General features: G+C 40.8%; 1 protein-coding gene across 4 annotated transcripts in view; it reads right to left on the minus strand.

The window, feature by feature from the left end:
* Positions 1–21,063, minus strand: part of LOC126467730 (uncharacterized) — a 216,203-nt gene that overhangs the window by 71,959 nt on the left and 123,181 nt on the right. The window contains exon 4 of one of the 4 annotated variants that reach the window (XM_050096490.1): positions 15,234–16,430. The exons of 1 other annotated variant lie outside the window; for it this stretch is intronic. In XM_050096490.1, coding sequence (XP_049952447.1) covers positions 15,234–16,430 — 1,197 coding nt within the window. Of the gene's footprint in view, positions 1–15,233; positions 16,611–21,063 lie in introns of all 4 variants that reach the window. 2 more of the 4 variants (XM_050096489.1, XM_050096488.1) reach the window with 2 other exon arrangements.

Genomic DNA, 21,063 nt, shown 5'->3' on the forward strand with positions numbered 1-21,063 from the left:
AACAAACATGAAAACAGTGAAATTTACAAGAAGTCAGACAATATACACCATTGGTTATGGGAAAATTAAATGAAACATGATATGGCAGTTATAATATGTACAGAACACATTACAGTGTCACAGTTGTTGACTTTATAAAAGCTATGTTTATATTGTGATCGTAAACTTTCAAATATTTCCTTAGGACTAACTGAACAATGAGTAGGAAAAGGGGGAATATTCTATTAATCACCTAAGTATCTACACTGCAGTCAAGGGAAATGATTTTCCAACTGTAGGCAACAATTGTCGATTTACGACTAAGAATATTATGCACAATACAATCTTCCGAAAATTCTGTTGAATTTATGAGGACTGCAGCCAACAACTGTTGATTTACTACAAAGAGTCTTATGCACAATACAAACTTCTGAAAATTCTCATGATATCACATAGATATACACTGAAATTTGGAGGAATGATTGTTTGAACTAGGATACTAGTGCTGGAATTAGTAGAGAACATAAATGTAGTTTACACCTTATGATACAGTATGCACTATGTTTGTCACGATACTCAGCATTCAAAACTACACAGTGTATTATATCAAACTTACAAGTTTTGAAACAATCAGTGGATAATAATCGGAAAACAACATGGCAAGCACATTTACTTCGTACATAAAATCTATATTTTTGAACTGAATTTGTGTTGTATGTTTGATCCCCCGCTCAGCAACAGAATAAAGAACAAGAACATTACCTTCTAATATGGTCAAATGCCATTGTAGTATTTGGCCCAATTAATCCGTTACATCCTTTATACTATTAGAAAAGCTGCAAACAAATGTAGATCGTAACTCATCTCTTTTGGAGATGGGGAAAACTATTCTTTTCAGAGATAGTATCAGAATTGCTCACTCACTGGAATGAACTAGCTCGTTTCATGACTTACTACTCACCATTCACACACAAAAATAAATTAAAAGGAAAGCACATAGCTGTTACAATTCAGGTCACTGTACCTGATTTGGTTCATATTTTGAAAGGACATACAGGGTGACGCCCCCCCCCCCCCCCCCCCCCTTCCCCCCATGAACCGTAGACCTTGCCGTTGGTGGGGAGGCTTGCGTGCCTCAGCGATACAGATAACCGTACCGTAGGTGCAACCGAAACGGAAGGGTATCTGTTGAGAGGCCAGACAAACGTATGGTTCCTGAAGAGGGGCAGCAGCCTTTTCAGTAGTTGCAGGGGCCACAGTCTTGATGATTGACTGATCTGGCCTTGTAACACTAACCAAAACGGCCTTGCTGTGCTGGTACTGCGAACGGCTGAAAGCAAGGGGAAACTACGGCCGTAATTTTTCCCGAGGGCATGCAGCTTTACTGTATGGATAAATGATGATGGCGTCCTCTTGGGTAAAATATTTCGGAGGTAAAATAGTCCCCCATTCGGATCTCCAGGCGGGGACAACTCAGGAGGACGTTGTTATCAAGAGAAAGAAAACTGGCATTCTACGGATCGGAGTGTGGAATGTCAGATCCCTTAATCGGGCAGGTAGGTTAGTAAATTTAAAAAGGGAAATGGATAGCTTAAAATTGGATATAATGGGAATTAGTGAAGTTCGGTGGCAGGAGAAACTGCAAAAACGTGGGAATTTAAGGAGATGGGACCTGGATAAACTGAAAGAACCAGAGGTTGTACAGAGTAGAAGCCAACCTCGGGGAAGATCAGTTCGGATTCCGTAGAAATATGGGAACACGTGAGGCAATACTGACCCTACCACTTATTTAGAAATCTTTCAGTTTATCCAGGTCCCATCTCCTTAAATTCCCACGTTTTTGCAGTTTCTTCAGTTTTAATCTACAGTTCATAACCAATAGATTGTGGTCAGAGTTCACATCTGCCCCTGGAAATGTCTTACAATTTAAAACCTGGTTCCTAAATCTCTGTCTTACCATTATATAATCTATCTGAAACCTGTCAGTATCTCCAGGCTTCTTCCATGTATACAACCTTCTTTTATGATTCTTCAACCAAGTGTTAGCTATGATTAAGTTGTGCTCTGTGCAAAATTCCACCGGGCGACTTCCTCTTTAATTTCTTACCCCCAAACCATATTCGCCTACTACATTTCCTTCTCTTCCTTTTCCTACTATTGAATTCCAGTCACCCATGACTATCAAATTTTCGTCTCCCTTCACTATCTGAATAATTTCTTTTATCTCATCATACATATCTTCAATATCTTCGTCATCTGCAGAGCTAGTTGGCATATAGACTTGTACTACTGTCGTAGGTGTGGGCTTCATGTCTATCTTGGCCACAACATTGCGTTCACTGTGCAGTTTGTAGTACCTTACCCGCATTCCTATTTTTTTTATTCATTATTAAACCTATTCCTGCATTACCCCTATTTGATTTTGTATTTATAACCCTGTATTCACCTGACCAAAAGTCTTGCTACTCCTGCCACTGAACTTCACTAATTCCCACTATATCCAATTTTAAGCTATCCATTTCCCATTTTAAATTTACTAACCTACCTGCCCGATTAAGGGATCTGACATTCCACACTCCGATCCGTAGAATACCAGTTTTCTTTCTCTTGATAACAACGTCCTCCTGAGTAGTCCCCGCCTGGAGATCCGAATGGGGGACTATTTTACCTCCGGAATATTTTACCCAATAGGACGCCATCATCATTTATCCATACAGTAAAGCTGCATGCCCTCGGGAAAAATTACGGCCGTAGTTTCCCCTTAATTTCAGCCGTTCGCAGTACCAGCACAGCAAGGTCGTTTTGGTTAGTGTTACAAGGCCAGATCAGTCAATCATCCAGACTGTCGCCCCTGCAACTACTGAAAAGGCTGCTGCCCCTCTTCAGGAACCACACGTTTGTCTGGCCTCTCAACAGATACCCTTCCGTTTCGGTTGCACCTACGGTACGGTTATCTGTATCGCTGAGGCACGCAAACCTCCCCACCAACGGCAAGGTCTATGGTTCATGGGGGGAAGGGGGGGGGGGGGCGTCACCCTGTATGTCCTTTCAAAATATGAACCAAATCAGGTACAGTGACCTGAATTGTAACAGCTATGTGCTTTCCTTTTAATTTATTTTTGTGTGTGAATGGTGAGTAGTAAGTCATGAAACGAGCTAGTTCATTCCAGTGAGTGAGCAATTCTGATACTATCTCTGAAAAGAATAGTTTTCCCCATCTCCAAAAGAGATGAGTTACAATCTACATTTGTTTGCAGCTTTTCTAATAGTATAAAGGATGTAACGGATTAATTGGGCCAAATACTACAATGGCATTTGACCATATTAGAAGGTAATGTTCTTGTTCTTTATTCAGTTGCTGAGCGGGGGATCAAACATACAACACAAATTCAGTTCAAAAATATAGATTTTATGTACGAAGTAAATGTGCTTGCCATGTTGTTTTCCGATTATTATCCACTGATTGTTTCAAAACTTGTAAGTTTGATATAATACACTGTGTAGTTTTGAATGCTGAGTATCGTGACAAACATAGTGCATACTGTATCATAAGGTGTAAACTACATTTATGTTCTCTACTAATTCCAGCACTAGTATCCTAGTTCAATCAATCATTCCTCCAAATTTCAGTGTATATCTATGTGATATCATGAGAATTTTCAGAAGTTTGTATTGTGCATAAGACTCTTTGTAGTAAATCAACAGTTGTTGGCTGCAGTCCTCATAAATTCAACAGAATTTTCGGAAGATTGTATTGTGCATAATATTCTTAGTCGTAAATCGACAATTGTTGCCTACAGTTGGAAAATCATTTCCCTTGACTGCAGTGTAGATACTTAGGTGATTAATAGAATATTCCCCCTTTTCCTACTCATTGTTCAATTAGTCCTAAGGAAATATTTGAAAGTTTACGATCACAATATAAACATAGCTTTTATAAAGTCAACAACTGTGACACTGTAATGTGTTCTGTACATATTATAACTGCCATATCATGTTTCATTTAATTTTCCCATAACCAATGGTGTATATTGTCTGACTTCTTGTAAATTTCACTGTTTTCATGTTTGTTACACGACTCACTTGTCCGCCTCTGAAGCTGAGTGGTCAGCATGGCTGACTGCCAGGCGAGGGACCTGAGTTCGATTTCCAGCACTGCCAGGGGTTTTTCCTTGGTAGGAAGACTGGAACCGGGTGCACTATGCCTCATGAGGCCAACTGAGGAGCTACTCAACCAATCAGTAATGGTTCCTAGGTTAAGAAACCCTACAACAACCAGAAGAGAGACTTGCTCACCACATGCCCTTCCATACTGCATCTGATGTCTCAATTGGTAGAAGATTATAGGGTGGTCAGTTGGGTGTGTTAGGCTTGTAAAGGCCAGAATGTGGAACATTACCTACCTGAATTAGTTATCGAGGATAGGCTCACTAAATAAAAGTCCACATCCCTAAGTTACAAGTAGCATCAGGGAATACGTAAATTTCACCCAGGTATTTGTCATGTTACAGCACAAACCAACTTATCAGATGTTTATTTGTTCAGTTTTTAAAATAATGTTTTCACCCTTGGTAACAGATCAAGACACTGAAAGACGATCAGCAAACTTAAAGTTATTTGTTTACTGTACAGAAAAACATTGCAGTACCAACAACACAGTCTGCATGTGAATGTTGTTGTTGGGCACAGAATACACTAGCTATCATTCATACGCAGTTTGAAATCGCGCAAAGTACTGTCACATGGTCTGAAGCTGCTGTGAATGGGTGTTTTGGACAGGCTACTGGTAAGCATGTACGAGATATATCAAATGTCCCTCAAGAACTAAAAACTCCAGTGGATCCTTTCTCCTCTACAGGAAATACAGGACTTATTTATCATCACTCACTGACTTGACTAGTAGTATATCATGGGTAAGTTTAAGGGCTCTGTACAGGAAAGGCAGAATGTGGGGAGAACTCATGGTACTACAAAAACTGATCAGCCAGAACATTATGACCAACAGCTTACTATCAATAATAAGGCATGCAATCTATTCGATTTTGACCGAGGGCGGTTGTGATGGCCAGGAGGCTCAGCACAAGCATTTTGGAAACTGCACGACTTGTCAGGTGTTTGAGGAGTGCAATGGTAAGTGTCTTCAATATGTGAGAAAACCAAGGTGAAACCATGTCCAGATGTTGTGGGATTGGGCAGACACCCCTCATTACAGATGTCAGACGTCATACGCTGGGAAGACTGGAAAAAACATGACAGGCAGCAAACTGTGATGGAACTAACATCAGACTTTAATGCTGGGCAGAGTACAAGTGTGTGTGAACAAACAGTGCACCGAACAGTCCAAATGATGAGCCTCTGCAGCCGATGGCCCACCTATATGCCAATGTTAACACCACAACATTGGCAACTAAAACTGAAATGGGCATGTGAGCTTCAGCACTGGACACTGGCGCAGGGGCAGGGCATTGCAAGGTATGATGAATACTGATACCTCCATCATGCCGATGGGATTGTGCGAATCCGTCATGTTCCAGGGGAACAGCTCCTTGGCACTTGTACTGTGGAACAGAGACAAGCTGTCGGTGGCTCCATTGTGCTCTGGGGAACATTCATGTGGGCATCCGTGGGTCCAGTGGAGCTCGTGCAAGACATCATGACAGCCAAGGAATATCATACACTGGTCGAGACCATGTACACCTCTCCATGATGATCATGTTTCCCAATTGCAGTGACATTTGTTGACAAGATAATGCACCATGTTGCTAGGCCATCAGTCTGATGAAGTGGTTCAAGGAACAGAGTGGCAAGTTCCAGTTGACGCGCTGGCCCCCCAACTCATCAGATCTGAACCCGATCGAAAACATCTGGGGTGTGATGGACTGTGCCGTCAGAGCTCATTGGCCACTCTTCCTGGAATTTACGGAAATTGGGTGACTTGTGTGAGCAGATGTGGTGCCAACTCCCTCCAGTGACCTACCAAGGCCTTACTGCTTCCATGCCATGATGTGTCACTGCTGTTATCCATGCCACAGGTGGACATGTCAGCTACTAGGTAAGTGGTTGTAATGTTCTGGCTGATCAGTGTACATTCCCTTAACAAACAAGTCTTAGGTGCTACATTCCTCTGAAACTGAAGGTGTGCCAGTGCAACACAGTTCACCTGAGAGGAAATACGTGTGCGTTTGAGTGTGAGGGGCAAAGTGGATCCAGGTGCAAAAAAGGATAAGGATTTGTTGTTAATCATCGACTGTTCACATGTATGGTGAATAATGGTCCCTCTTAGGGAAATGGCAACAGGTTTCACCATGAGTCCACCAAATGTTGCCACTGAAATGAGGTTGGGTGGGAGGAATCACATCAAACATGTCAAAGAAGATCGTACAGAACTCAGTAAGGGAACAGCGTGAAAGCAGCAACAGATTTTGGAATGAATGATGCCTGTTGTTGGGCTCTGAGGTCATACTTTTTATTATTTCAGTGACTATTGGAGAAGACTGATCTCGCTGAAGGATATTTCAAAGAAGTTAACAATGTCCACCAATGTTCCCAGAACAGAGGTTATTCCAAAATTTTCTTTTCTCCCCCAATTATATTCAGTACTTCCTCATTAGGTATGTGATTTACCCACCTAGTCTTCAGCATTATTCTGTAACACCACATTTCCAAAGCTTTTTTCTCTTCTTGCCTAAACTGTTTATAGTCCAGGTTTCATTTCCATACATTGCTACACTCCAGACAGATACCTTCAGCAAAGACTTCCTAACACTTAAATTTATATTCGATGTTAACAAGTTTCCCTTCAGGAATGCTTTCCCAGCCATTGTCAGTCAACATTTTATATCCTCACGTACTTCAGCCATCAGCAGTAATTTTACTGCTCAAACAGCAAATCTCTCATTTCCTAATCTAATTACTTCAACATCACCAGCGTAATCTGAATATATTCCATTACAATTGTTTTGCTTTTATCGGTATTTTCTTATATTCTCCTTTTAACACTCTTTATTCAATTCAGTCACTCTTATAAGTCCTTCTGTCTTTGATTGATTAATTGATTGGGGCAGGGGCGGTGGGGGGGGGGGGGGGGGGGGGGGGTATGGGACCAAATGGCAAGGTCATCAATCCCGTTTTCTGTCTCTGACAGAATTACGATGTCATCAGCAAATCTCAAACTTTTCACTTCTCCCTGAACTTAAATTTCTCTGACAAATTTCTCCTTGTTTTCCTTCACAACTTGCCCAGTGAGCAGATCTCACTCCCTTTTCAACAACTGTTTCCCTTTCATGCCTCTTGACTCTTGTAACCACTGTCTGATTTCTGTAGAAGTTGTGAATAACCTTTTCTTTCCTGTATTCGACCCTTGCTTCCTTAAGAATTTCAAAGAGTGTATTTCAATCAATATTGCCAAAAGCTTTCTCTAAGTCTACAAATGCTATAAACGTGATTATACCTTTTCTTAAGCCATTTTCTGAGAGAAGTCGTAGGGTCAGTATTGTCTCGCATGTTCTTACATTTCTCCAGAAACCAAACTGATCTTTCCCGAGGTCAGCTTCTACCAGTTTTTCCACTCTTCTGTAAATAATTTGAATCCATATTTTGCATCCATGACTTATAAACTGATAGTTCAGTAATATTGCAGGAGCCTTGTTTCCACTTAAGTATTTCAGTGCTCTGTCAAATTCTTCTTGCAGTATCTTATTTCCCGTCTCATCTTTATCTATTTCCTCATTCCTTTCCATAATATTGCCTTCAAGTTAATTTGTTCGTACATTTCAGCATTCCCTTCAATGTTTAGTGCTGGTTTTCCATCTGAGCTCTTGACTGTCATACAGCTGCGTTTCTTATCTCCATAGGTATCTATAATTTTCCTATAGGTAGTATGTATATTTACCCTAGTTATACACAATTCTAGAGCATTGCATTTGTCCTCTAGCCATTCCTGTTTAGCCATTTGCGGTTTCTGTCAGTCTATTATTTAGATGTCTGTGTTCTCTTTTCCCAGTTTCATACACTGCACTTTTATACTTTCTTCTTTCCTCAAGTCTCAAAGTTACCCATTTGTCTTGTAATATATTCCTTTCCCCTGTTTCAATCAATTGTCGTCTAGTGCTCCTTTTGAAACTCTCAACACCCTCTGTTTCTTTCAACTTACCCAGGTTCCGTCTCCTTAATTTCCTACCTTTTTTTGCAGTTTCTTCAGTTTTAATCCACAGCCCATAACCAATAAATTACCGTTGAAGTCCACATATGCCCCTGGAAATGTCTTACGGCTTAAAATCTGGTTCTGAAATCTCTGTATTATGATTATATAATCTCTCTGAAACCTTCTGCTGTTCTCGTCTTTTCCACATATGCAAATGTCTGTCATGATTCCTAAACCAAGTGTTGGTGATGATTAAATTATGATCTGTGCACAATTCTACTGTGCAATGTCTTATTCCATTCTTTTACCACATTCCATATTCTCCTACCATTTTTACTTTTCTTCCATTTCCTCTCCCTTAACTATCTGAATAATTTCCTTCACTGAATCATACATTTCTTCAATCTTTTCATCATCTGTAGAGCTAATTGGCATATAAGCTTGTACTACTGTGGTGGGTGTTGTCTCATGTCTATATTGGCTACAACAATGCATTCACTGTGCTGTTCATAGTAGCTTACATGCATTTCTATTTTCTTATTCCTTATTGGACCTACTCCTGCATTAAGCCTGTTTTGTATTTATAACGCTGTATTCCCTGACCAAAAGCCCTGCCATCAAACTTCACTAACCCCCCTATACCCAACATTAACCTGTTTAATTCCCTTATTAAATTTTCTAACCTACCTCTCCAATTAAGGGATCTAACATTCCACACTCTGACCCATAGAGTGCCAGTTTTGTTTCTCCTGATGAAAACATCCTCCTGAGAGTCCCCACCCAGAGATCTAAACACGGGATTTTTTTAGCTCTGGAATATCTTACCCAAGAGGATACCATGACCATTTAACCACATAGAACAGCTGCAGGCCCTCAGGAAAAGTAACAGCTGTAGTTTCCCCTTTTTTTCAGCCATTCGCAGCATCAACACATTGGTTGTTGTTACATGGCCAGATCAGTCACTCATCCAGACTGTGCCTTTGCAATTACTGAAAAGGCTGCTGCCACTGTTTAGAAACCAGATGTTTGTCTGGCAGCCTCTCCACAGATATCCCTCCATTGTGATTGCACCTACAGTATGGCTATCTGCATCACTGAGGTACACAAGCACCCTATCTCAGCAAGGTCCACGGTTCATTGGGGGTGTTGCAAATTGTTTACAGAAGAATGAAAAAGCTAGTAGAATTTGACCTTGGGGAAAATCAGTTGGCTTTGAAGCTTAAAAAAGGCAAGCCGATTTTTATAGCATTTGTAGAAAGCTTTTGGCGATATTGAATGGACTACACTCTCTTACATTCTGAAGGTATCGAAGATAAAATACATACAGCAAAAAGTTGTCTCAGGTAGTACAGAAAACAGATAAAAGTTGTAAGAGTCACAGAACACAAAATGGATGTAATAACTGAGAAGGGATGAAGCAGTGCTCGGCTGCTTTATTTTCTTCGTTTGTTGTCCTCGTGTTGATGTGCTGTGTAGCTACATTGGGTGAAAAATGGGTTGTGGATTCAGACACTGACTACTGTAAATAATGTAGCCGACAGATGCACAGTTGTGTTTCACAGTCTTTTACTTTCACTTTTCACAACCCCCCCCCCCTCCCCCCCCAATAATATACAGTTATTTGGCCAGTGCACTACTGTTCTAATTTCTCATATGCCTCATTAATAGTTAGCAGGTGACCAACCACATACTGCTAAAATAGTTTCCTGTTGTACATCAATGAAAGATATTAACTACGAATAGTCAAAATAAATTGGAAAATCAATTACATACATAAAACTCACCACAAAATTAGTTCTGGTGTTATATTCTTCAATACTAAGGGCCAACCTTTCTCTTTTATGAAAATGCAGGATTATATTCACATATGTTAATGATAAGTACTTAAAATTAAAAAAAAAAAAAAAATTAAGGAGGCAGATGGCAAAAGGGCAAGAGGGGAAGTAAAAATATCCCAGCTTGCTTTGTCACAGGGACCGAGGCAGAGTTGTAGATTACCCCAAAGTTATTCAATCTGTACACTGAGCAAGTTGTAAAGAATATCAAGGAGAAATTTTGAAAGGAGATTAAAGTTCATTGGGGGTGGGGGGAAATTGAAATTCTATGCTTTGCTGGCAATATTGTAATACTGTCGGAGATGGAAAAACACTTTGAAGAGCAGCTGAATGGAATAGATAATGTCTTAAATGACAGTTATAACAAGAACATTAACAAAAGTAAAACTGGATAATGGCATGTAGTTGAATCAAATTGGGTGATACAGAGAATAAGATTAAGAAATGACACACTAAAGGTAGTCAACCAGTTTCATTATTTGGGCAGAAAAATAACTGATGCTGGCCGAAGCAGAGATGATATAAAATACAGAATACAAATATTGAGGAAAGCATTTCTAAAAAATAGAAATTTGTAAAGAGAAATTTGTTAACACTAATATGGACCTAAATGTTAGGAAGTCTCTTCTGAAGGTATATGTCTGGACTGTAGCTTTGTACAGAACTGGAAGATGGATGATAAACAGTTCAGATAAGAAGAAAATGAAAGCTTTTGAAACTGATGCTGTGGGAGAACACTGAAAACCAGATGAGTAGATGGAATAACTAATGAGGAGGTAATGAACTGAATTGGAGAAAAAAGAACTATTTGGAAGAACTAAAGGAAGGAATCTGTTGGTAGGACACATACTGAGGTATGAAGATATAGTCAATTTGGTAATGAAGGGGAACATGGGGGCTAAAATTTGTAGAGGGAGATCAAGGCTTGAATACTGCAAGCAAGTTGAAATTCTTGTAGGTTGCAGTAGTTGTGCAGAGATGAAGAAGCTTGCACAGGGTTGACTACCATGGAGAGCTGCAACAAACCAGTATTCAGACTAATGATGATAACAACAACAACATCAACATTGAAAAGACAGGCTAATGGTAAATAAGAGGTGGTGTATTCACCATACGAATCAAGAAACTGAGATCCATCAAGTTAGATACTGAAGCTGATTTCAAATTCACTCGGGAAAGACTCAATATCACGGGCAGAGTGAAACTTATGATTTCTCTATCAATCAGCAAACTCACCAGAAGATGAAACCAAAACTTTTAGAGAAAACTTCAGCTTGTTAGTACTTCTTACCCAATCATGGTATCATTGGTGGAGGCTTTAAATTATCTAACAATAAACTGAGAAAACTGCAGTTTTGTAAGTGATGAGCATAAGACGCCCTGTGGAAAAATACCAAACACTTACTCTGGAAATTAAAGTGAACAATAAGCTCACCATATAAAAAATTAGTCACCCCAGTGGGCATGCATAGAGGAATCGTCAAGTCTTTCCAGAATGTCATGTGCTCGACTACATGTATACTGCTTCTAAATGAGCATAAGGTAGTAGCAAGCAGTGAAATATCTATGTTTCAAGTGTACATTGTGTGTAAATATGAGTAAATTTAAGGACATGACATAACGGCAGAAAGGGGAAATCATGTTTGACCATGCCCGTGGCCATATGGTGTGTGAAGCTGCTAGATCTGGGGATGTTTGGTGGCAGACTGTTCAGTGTATCTACACGCAGTGGTGTAACAAATGTAGCACGAAACACATTACAATTACGGTCGACAACAGTGTGATGGGAACTGTATGCAATGAACATTTGGAGTTGGTCACCTTGCAAGAGGCCATTGCTTACATAGGCACACAAAGACAACAGCAAAGTTCATTGGGATGGAACAATATGTGACTAGTTTTCTGAATACTCTCCCACCCCATTACATCTTGACTGGCCTGCAAAATCATCTGATTTGAATCCCATAAAAAATCTTTGGGATATGTTGGACAGCAGGTAAAATACCGACAGCAGCATACCCACAATTTGGTGATATTTCATGACCAGATCCTCAGAAAGTGGCTTAACCTGTATGCGACGTACCTGTACAATTTTGTGGACTCATTTTCTAACCAAATCCAGGTGGTTGCCACGACCAAAGGGCAAAATTACACTATATTAAATGTTGTTTGTAACTACTTCTATGAGGGTGACTATTTTTTTTTTTGTCCAGTGAGCTTAGTCTGGAAATCACACATGACATAAATATATTCTTCTAATGGCAACAAAAAGACATAACCCTCCGAGGCTGTCTACCTTTAAATTGGTATCAATGACAGAGAGGCAGTTGAAGTAAAAATGATTATCAATATACATACTGTACCTAAAACAAGTAGATAGATTAACATGTTCAGTTAACTAGGTAAGGTGTCAGATAAACTTCAACTATTTAAATCTTGGCAAGATCGTATACATCACTTTTAGAAAAAAAAAAAAAAAAAAAAAAATCGCTACCCATATACCAGATATATTTGTAGCTATATGAACAATGAACACAGTCATTGTAGAAGAAGAAGGAGGAAGAATTTCTACATTAATAAACTACAGCACAACATGTACAAAATGTGGCACAAATATTAGTGTCCAGATACTCAAGAATGGCATATTAACTGAAATTGGTGGTGGTAAAGCAAAAGCAAAAATTCTTAACTGCATTTTCAAATGTTCCTATATAATGGAGGATCCCGAAGTACTGTCCCAGACTAATCCTTGTACCACTGCAGAATGTGTGGTATAGATATTAGGGTCAGCAGCACTGAGTTCCCATCTGTGCAATTCAAAAAACTGGTGCCGGTAGGAAGGATTCAGATGGAACAGGCTGTGAAGCTGTCACTGAAGTGAAATACATTGTTTTGGGGAGCATGTTCAGCAACTAGGTGGTCCAGCTGTCTCTTGCCCTCAGTGTATCAATAGCCATCCATGCGGAGAGAGAGTTTATTAGTTGTCATGCCCACATGGAAAGCAGCACAGTGGTTGCAGCTTAGTTTGTACATCACATAACTGCTTTCACAGGTAGCCCTGCCTTTGATGGGGTAGGATATTCCTGTGACCAGACTGGATCAAGTGATACTGGGAGGATGTATAGGACAGAACTTGCATCTGGGTCTACTGCCTCATGGCACATATCCCAGCAACAGACATAGATGCAAGACCTGTCCCACACATCCTACTCCCAGCAGCAGCAGCAGCAGCAGCAGCAGCAGCACCACCACCACCACCACCACCACCACCACCACCACCACCTCTACCCACTCTATCCCAGTCACAGGTACCTCCTGCCACATCAAAGGCAGGGCTACCTGTGAAAGCAGTCATGTGGTCTATAAACTAAGCAGAAATTACTTTAGTTTTTTACATGGGTATGAATGGCCACTGACAAACTGTGGCCACGAGACAGCTGGACCACCCAGATGCTGAACATGCTGCCCCATGCTATGTGATTCACTTCAACGACTGCTTCACAGCCTGCATCATCTGGACGCTTCCTATCAGCAGCAGCTGTTCCAAATTGTACAAGTGGGAACTCGCCCTATAACATATCATACATTCCCATAACCCCTCCCTTCCCCCAGCCTCAATCTTTTCTAGTCCTGTCCAACTATCTATCCCTTTCGCTGCTTCCACTCCTGTACTAGACAGCCTTCTGCTCCATCAATGAACCTGCCAACCTTTTTCCCTTACTTAAGTTCTCCCCTTTCCAGTTCCCCTTCTGCCCTATTCCCAAGCCCCACAAACCTCCCAACTGCACCAAGCAACCCTTCCTATCCCTACCATACCCCTGCACACTCCCACAAGCAAAGCTACACCTTTTCCCACCCGTACCCTGCTATCCCTCCCCTCCCCACCCAAGCCCCATCCTTACCCCCACCAACCATGCAACATTTGTGGTGTCACTGCCAGACACCACACTTGCTAGGTGGTAGCTTTAAATCGGCCGCGGTCCATTAGTACATGTCAGACCCGCGTGTCGCCACTGTCAGTGATCGCAGACCGAGCGCCACCACACGGCAGGTCTCGAGAGACGTACTAGCACTCGCCCCAGTTGTACGGAGGACTTAGCTAGCGATGCAACACTGACGAAGCCTCGTTTATTTGCAGAGAAGATAGTTAGAATAGCCTTCAGCTAAGTCAATGGCTATGACCTAGCAAGGCGCCATAGCAATTGATAGTTATTGTATGAAGCATGTCTCATCAAGAACAATGTATACAAATGATGGATTAAAGTTAAGTATTCCAGCAGCTACGTACTTTTCTTTATAGCATTCATTCCGTATCCTGTTTCAGACCTCATGCCATCCTGCGTGAGCTTATAGCGTGCATTTCGGCCTTCTCTAGCAATATAACAACATTAATTCTCCAATTGGCACTGTTGCAGACCACAGTCCACTCTCAGTGACAAGGAGACAGTAATTTTCTCTCTCTCTCTCTCTGTGTGTGTGTGTGTGTGTGTGTGTGTGTATGTGTGTGTGTGTGTGTGTGTGTGTGTTTGTGTGTGAATGTGCGAGTGTTATCTACTTCAAAAGAAGGCTTTTTGGGCTGAAAGCTTAAATGTATAGCAGTCTTTTCATTGTGCCTGTCTGTGACTCAATATCACTTCTATATGGTGAGTAGCACTCTATTCATATTAAGGTGAAATGATTTGGCAGAATAATGAACGGTGGCTGGAAGGGTTCTTCAAGGACTTCCCATTAGTGTAACTACTTTTTGAATTGTTTTTATAACCCATTTACATCTCAACAAAAATAGAATCCCTCGCATATAGATAGCCCCGATTGAGCTGACATGAAACTGGTGCCCAAAAGGTTGCATGCTAATGCAATGCTTACTTTAACGTCCATTCACCACTTCAGCGCAATACACATATTACACAATTTGAGGGCTGCATTGAGCTTTCTATCTTCTTGGGATGCAGATGGTTAGAAGTAACGGAAAAAAAAGCACACTACTCCCTTCTACACATACCATTTGATCACTCAGTGCAATGACAATTACTTAAGTGTGTACAAAAAGCAAATTGATGTTTCATTATTTTGCCACATTTTACAGTACATTTCAAGTGCCAGAAACAACACACAATCATTGTCTATTTTCCAGACCGTATTTCCTACAAAAATAATATTCTTTGTGTATAATGTACACATCATTTAAGATCTACCTGCAATTGACACTTTAGGCAAATAAATCACATATAATGAGAACAAAACTTGCATAGATATTCTAATGGCTTATTACTTACCCCCTCTTACTGCAGATGTATCTGTCAAGGCATTCATTTCTTCTCCCAGCAAGTCACCACCAGCATCAATGAACTTAGTCTGAGATCCATTCTGCAATACACATGTTGCATTATCAGATTCTAACACAGTCTGCGAAAGTTCCCCCTTTTCCTCATTTTCAGTCTTTTTCACAACAGACTTGTTGTTACATGCACAAACAACCCATGAGCTTACAGGTCTTTGTACCTCATTTCCTTGAGTGCACTCGGTTGAATGTGGATCCGGGGTCACACATGGTGTCCTTGGGAAAGAATGCAGTAATTTAAATTTTTTATTTATATTTTTGCCAGTTGCAAGAATCAGCTTTGTTGTGGAGCAGGAACGAGCAGAATTACACTGCATCACTTTTTTATTCTGTAATTTCACATTCTTGTGTGCATTTGCCTGAGAGGATACTGCATATGCTGTCTTAGGCTGCACTGATGGCTGAAGACACAATGATGACTGGGATTCATGATGTAACTTTAATGCAGGTTGATACTGCATATGAGAATTTGGCCTTCTTAAAAATGATGACTGTGAAGATGATGCCACATGAGATGGAAACTGTGACACTGACATAGTTTGAGATTGTGATTGTTTGTTTGGTAGTGACTGGAACCCCTGCATTCTCTCCTGAGATTGATCTTGAGTACATGTCTGTGTTGGTGATTCTTCCTGCCTCCGCTGTAAAGGCAGCTGACATCTTGGGTAAAAACTTGAATGGTTTTCTACAGGGTCTTCAGTTTCTATCATTTCATTTTTCACATCCTGCCTTGGTAAACTAATATCTAATTGAGAAGACTCTCGAACCTGTAACCCCTCTGACTGAACTCTTTCTGCAGTACTTTGAGAGTCATAGACCGATTGATTGGCAGCCCTAGTGCATACTGACTGCATACAAATATTTGGATCAAATTGTTCTTTCTCAATAGGTCCACAACACGATAAAGTTCTCTTCCTCTTCATGTTTGTTGTTGCAAGGATTCCATCTGGTGTATCCTCAAAAGTATTGCGTTCTATCCTACGTATTGACTGACAAGCAGTTGGGTGAGTATTTTCTGTTTCACATGGTAATCTACCTGCAGGTTGCTGAGATGTAGAAACTATTGTAGAGACAGGACTCTGCTGCATTGGCCTCTTTATACCCTGATTTCTTCTGCATATGTAATTACCTCCTGAAACACGTGAAGAAACAGTTGTTTGTTTTACGGGCAATGTGCTGCTTGATTCAACAGGTCCTCTCGTTAGAAAACATTCTGAATAAGATGTCCGAAGACTATTCTGGTTTCTTGAAGCACTGCATGGAGTACTCATTTCTTCTGTTGTCTCTGCCTCAACTACAGGAAGAATGCCACCTGTCAATTTATTTTATCTTTATTGTGTATACGATACAGAAATTATGTTTTTTATCTAAATTAAGAAAATGTTATCTCTCATATAATACACATGTTGAGAAAAAATTCAGAATAACACTTAGAACTTAATATGCTTAATTCAGGACTTATGAGCATCAAATTTTTTCATGACAAAATACAGATAGAATAGTCAAATCAAGTGGTGAGGAATACACATGGAAAGGTTTTACAATAATAAAGGAAAACATGTCACCATAGAATATGTACATAAACTGACAAGTATTCTAGTTTTTATGTTATCATGTCATATACCTAATGGATCTACCTCTGTGATACTTGACCGAAAGGAGTATGTCAGTGAAGGTCTACACCAGCTGTCTGACACCTCCACATACTGCATCTGCCATAAAGATCCCATCCATGTGATTCAAACTGACACGCAGTCCCTCCTTAAAACCTCAGGCCCCTCACAAAGACTAACACTGTAATCCATACAACTTCTCACTCCACTCAAACCATGCACCCCCACTTTTTAACTTCTTCCTAAGATCCACAAACCCAATCATCCTGGCCATCCTATAGTTGCTGACTTCAAAGCACCCACCAAAGTATATATACCTTAGTTAATAAGCACCTTCATCCAATAGTACAAAGACTTCCTTCCTATATCAAAGATACCAACCATTCACTAGATCATCTGAAATCCATGGTTCAAATGGCTCTGAGCGCTATGGGACTCAATAGCTGAGGTCATAAGTCCCCTAGAACTTAAAACCACTTCAACCTAACTAACCTAAGGACATCACACACATCCATGCCCGAGGCAGGATTCAAACATGCGACCGTAGCAGTCGCGCGGTTCCAGACTGAAGCGCCTAGAACCGCTCGGCCACCATGGCCGGCCTGAAATCCATGCCCATCCCATTTCCACCACACACCTTGCTTGTCACCACCTTCCTCTATACCAACATCCCCCACGTACTTGGTCTGTCTGCTGCTGAAAATTACCTCAATCAGCAATCACCTGATTCCAAACCTATGACATCCATCCCATTCACCCTAAACAACTTTATACCTACCAACAACTACTTCACCTTCGAGGGGCAGACATACAAACAGATCAGGGCTTCCTAAAATCATGCCCTGAAATGAGATCCATTCTGCCTGAGATTTTGCAAACTACACCTAGAATAGCTATTCTTGCCCCTCCAATCTCCATCAGAACACATGCTCCTGCACCCATCTCACTACCCTACAGCTCCTACTCCTGAGACTGTCCACACTGCAAGAGTTGCCCTACGCACCCTCCTACCACCATCTATGCTAGCCCTGTAACTGGAAAAACATATACTATCAAATGGAGAACCACCTGTGAAATGACATCATATAACAGCTTTTATGTAAACACTGTCTGGCCTTTTACGTCGACATGAGTAGCACAAAATTATCAGTTAGGATCAATGAGCATAGGCAGAATGTGTATACTGGCAACACGCAATATCCTGTTGCAGAACATGCTCTACAGCATCACAATCATGACCTCGGTGCCTGTTTCACCACACGTGCCATCTGTATTCTTCCCCAGGCACCAGTTTCTCAGAACTCCACAGGTGGGAACTATGACTATGGCATGACCTTGGTTCTCGCCACCCACTTGGTCTTAATTTACGTTAATTTCTTCTTCCTCAGCATTTCTTCACAGTAACTACTCCTTTCTTCAGTCCATTTTAGATTTTTACATGTTTCATTTTCTGACCAGTCTATTGTTCGCTGCCTGCCTCCCACCTCTGTTACATACAATGTGTTTATCACTCATATTAACTTGTGCACAATGTCCATGCTGTAATCTCTGTCTTGCAATTACCCTGTCTTACACCTTTAAGTTCTCAGGTTTTCAAAATCTCATCCAGTGCAATCCCCAACAGTCAGTCCTTCCTTCTCATCCTAACTGTACAGGGCTATTACAAATGATTGAAGCGATTTCATAAATTCACTGTAGCTCCATTCATTGACATATGGTCACAACACACTACAGATACGTAGAAAAACTCATAAAGTTTTGTTCGGCTGAAGCCGCACTTCAGGTTTCTGCCGCCAGAGTGCTCGAGAGCGCAGTGAGACAAAATGGTGACAGCAGCCGAGAAAGCGTATGTCGTGCTTGAAATGCACTCACATCAGTCAGTCATAACAGTGCAACGACACTTCAGGACGAAGTTCAACAAAAATCCACCAACTGCTAACTCCATTCGGCGATGGTATGCGCAGTTGAAAGCTTCGGGATGCCTCTGTAAGGGGAAATCAACGGGTCGGCCTGCAGTGAGCGAAGAAACGGTTGAAAGCGTGCGGGCAAGTTTCACACATAGTGATGTGAAAGATTCAGTGTTTAAACCTCCTCTACCAAGAAATGTGCCAGAACTGTGAGCTCGCATCAACAATGCTTTCGAACTGATTGATGGGGACATGCTGCGCCGAGTGTGGGAGGAACTTGATTATCGGCTTGATGTCTGCCGAATCACTAAAGGGGCACATATCGAACATTTGTGAATGCCTAAAAAAAATTTTTGAGTTTTTGTATGTGTGTGCAAAGCATTGTGAAAATATCTCAAATAATAAAGTTATTGTAGAGCTGCAAAATCGCTTCAATCATTTGTAATAACCCTGTAAGTCTTCCCTGACTCACAGTTCTGGGTGACTTTCCCGAAATCTACCCCTTTTCCTAGACCTCTCCAGTTTTTTTCCTTCACCCTTCTTCCTTCATCTTCAACCCTTCTGCCTGAAGAAGGAGCTACTGACTCTGAAAGCTTCCCTAATTATAATCTCCCTTTATGAGTGTGCTCTGCCACCGCTTGGTGAGTAGATTTTTTTATACATCCAATTACACTATTTTGTCAAAAATTTATTGTTTTCATTGTTATAAACACTAATACTGTAACTGTTTACGAAAACTACAATTAATGTTGATTAAATAAAGCTCAAATAAAACTCAATTTGATGCTTCATAGAATTATGTGCTATTGACTCATGTTTCTGTTTAACAGTTAAGCACACACACACACACACACACACACACACACACACACACACACACACACACAGTGACCGCTGTCACTGGCAACAGTGGCCAGAGACAGTGGTCACACTTGTGAGAGTTGTGCTTGTGTGAATGAGGGTGCGTTTTTTACTCAGTGAAATTGTTTTCGCCAAAAACTTAAATGCATAGTAGTCTTTTCATTGTGCCTGTCTGCGACTCAACATCTCCTCTATATGGAGAGTAGTAATCTATCATTTTCAGTACTGTTGCTACTTCATCTTGGACTCATCATTTGACGAGTAGAACATTATCATAAGGGAATTTTCAGTTTTGTTATCATGCTTGCAAAAGTTAATGATGAATTGTATTCAAGTCACATCATTCACAGTATAAATAAGTTGTGGAATCTTTAAAGCTCCACCTTAGAACTGAACTGCCCCATTAATGATAAGCCTAAAATAGGATAAGACATTCATACGTCACACAGATGACTCCAAGTTTTGTCACTGGAGGGCAGCACCAGACAATGAACCACAGATTGACTTTTTACTATTGGAAGGTTGATACGGAGATTCGACTATCAAGAGAGGAAGCGGGGAGATGTGGTTGTTAGTTGGAAGGAACACGCATGAGGAATCGGGAGTAAGATTTGACATGTTTTGTTTCACGATTTGCTTTCACATATGGTTGTATTTTTGAAGGAAGTAGACTGGAAATTAATTTAACTTTTGAACACCAAATATCATCAGCAAACAAGGGCTTGATGAAAAGTAATGCCTCCAAATTTTTACGTGAAAACTGTAAAGTCTTTTTAAATAAAAGAAACTTTATTAATAAATTACATCTTTACTCTTCATGTCTACACATTTGCAGCCATCTGCTGCTAAACGATCTGAATTGTAGTGTGTAACATGATGGTGATGAAACACATAACTATGTCAGTTCATGAGAAAAAGTGTGCTGCAATCAAGTTTTCAATTGAAAGAGTTTGTCCACATGTGGAGCACCCTATCCTTCAGCACAACAATGCCAGATCACTCTCAAGCACAGTGACATCTGCAACAATCCGTCTGCATGGCTGGAAGGAAGCACACCACAGGAAGTACACCATGGCCATGTTGTGGGCTTCACTACACAGAGCTTACTGTCCGTCATTTGTCACCTACTCTCTTCACATTGACGCAGGACTCCGTATCTCAACAGCAGGATGATAGGGTACAGGGAGAGGGCATGCTGAACTAACTGAAGGTAACGACACGCCTCTGTGGCTGCTTCACCCATACTTTCTTGCCCTGAAATACCTGTATACCATGGCACTCAGCAGAAGGACACCCCCTTCTCCAGCCTATATAGTCGGAGGATGGAACCCTGGTTATCCTGGACTACTTTAGCAGTTGGATACAAGCAGTGCAGACAGTGTCG

Source organism: Schistocerca serialis, chromosome 1, assembly GCF_023864345.2.
Source record: "Schistocerca serialis cubense isolate TAMUIC-IGC-003099 chromosome 1, iqSchSeri2.2, whole genome shotgun sequence".
In the NCBI taxonomy this organism is placed as follows: Eukaryota; Metazoa; Arthropoda; class Insecta; order Orthoptera; family Acrididae; genus Schistocerca; species Schistocerca serialis.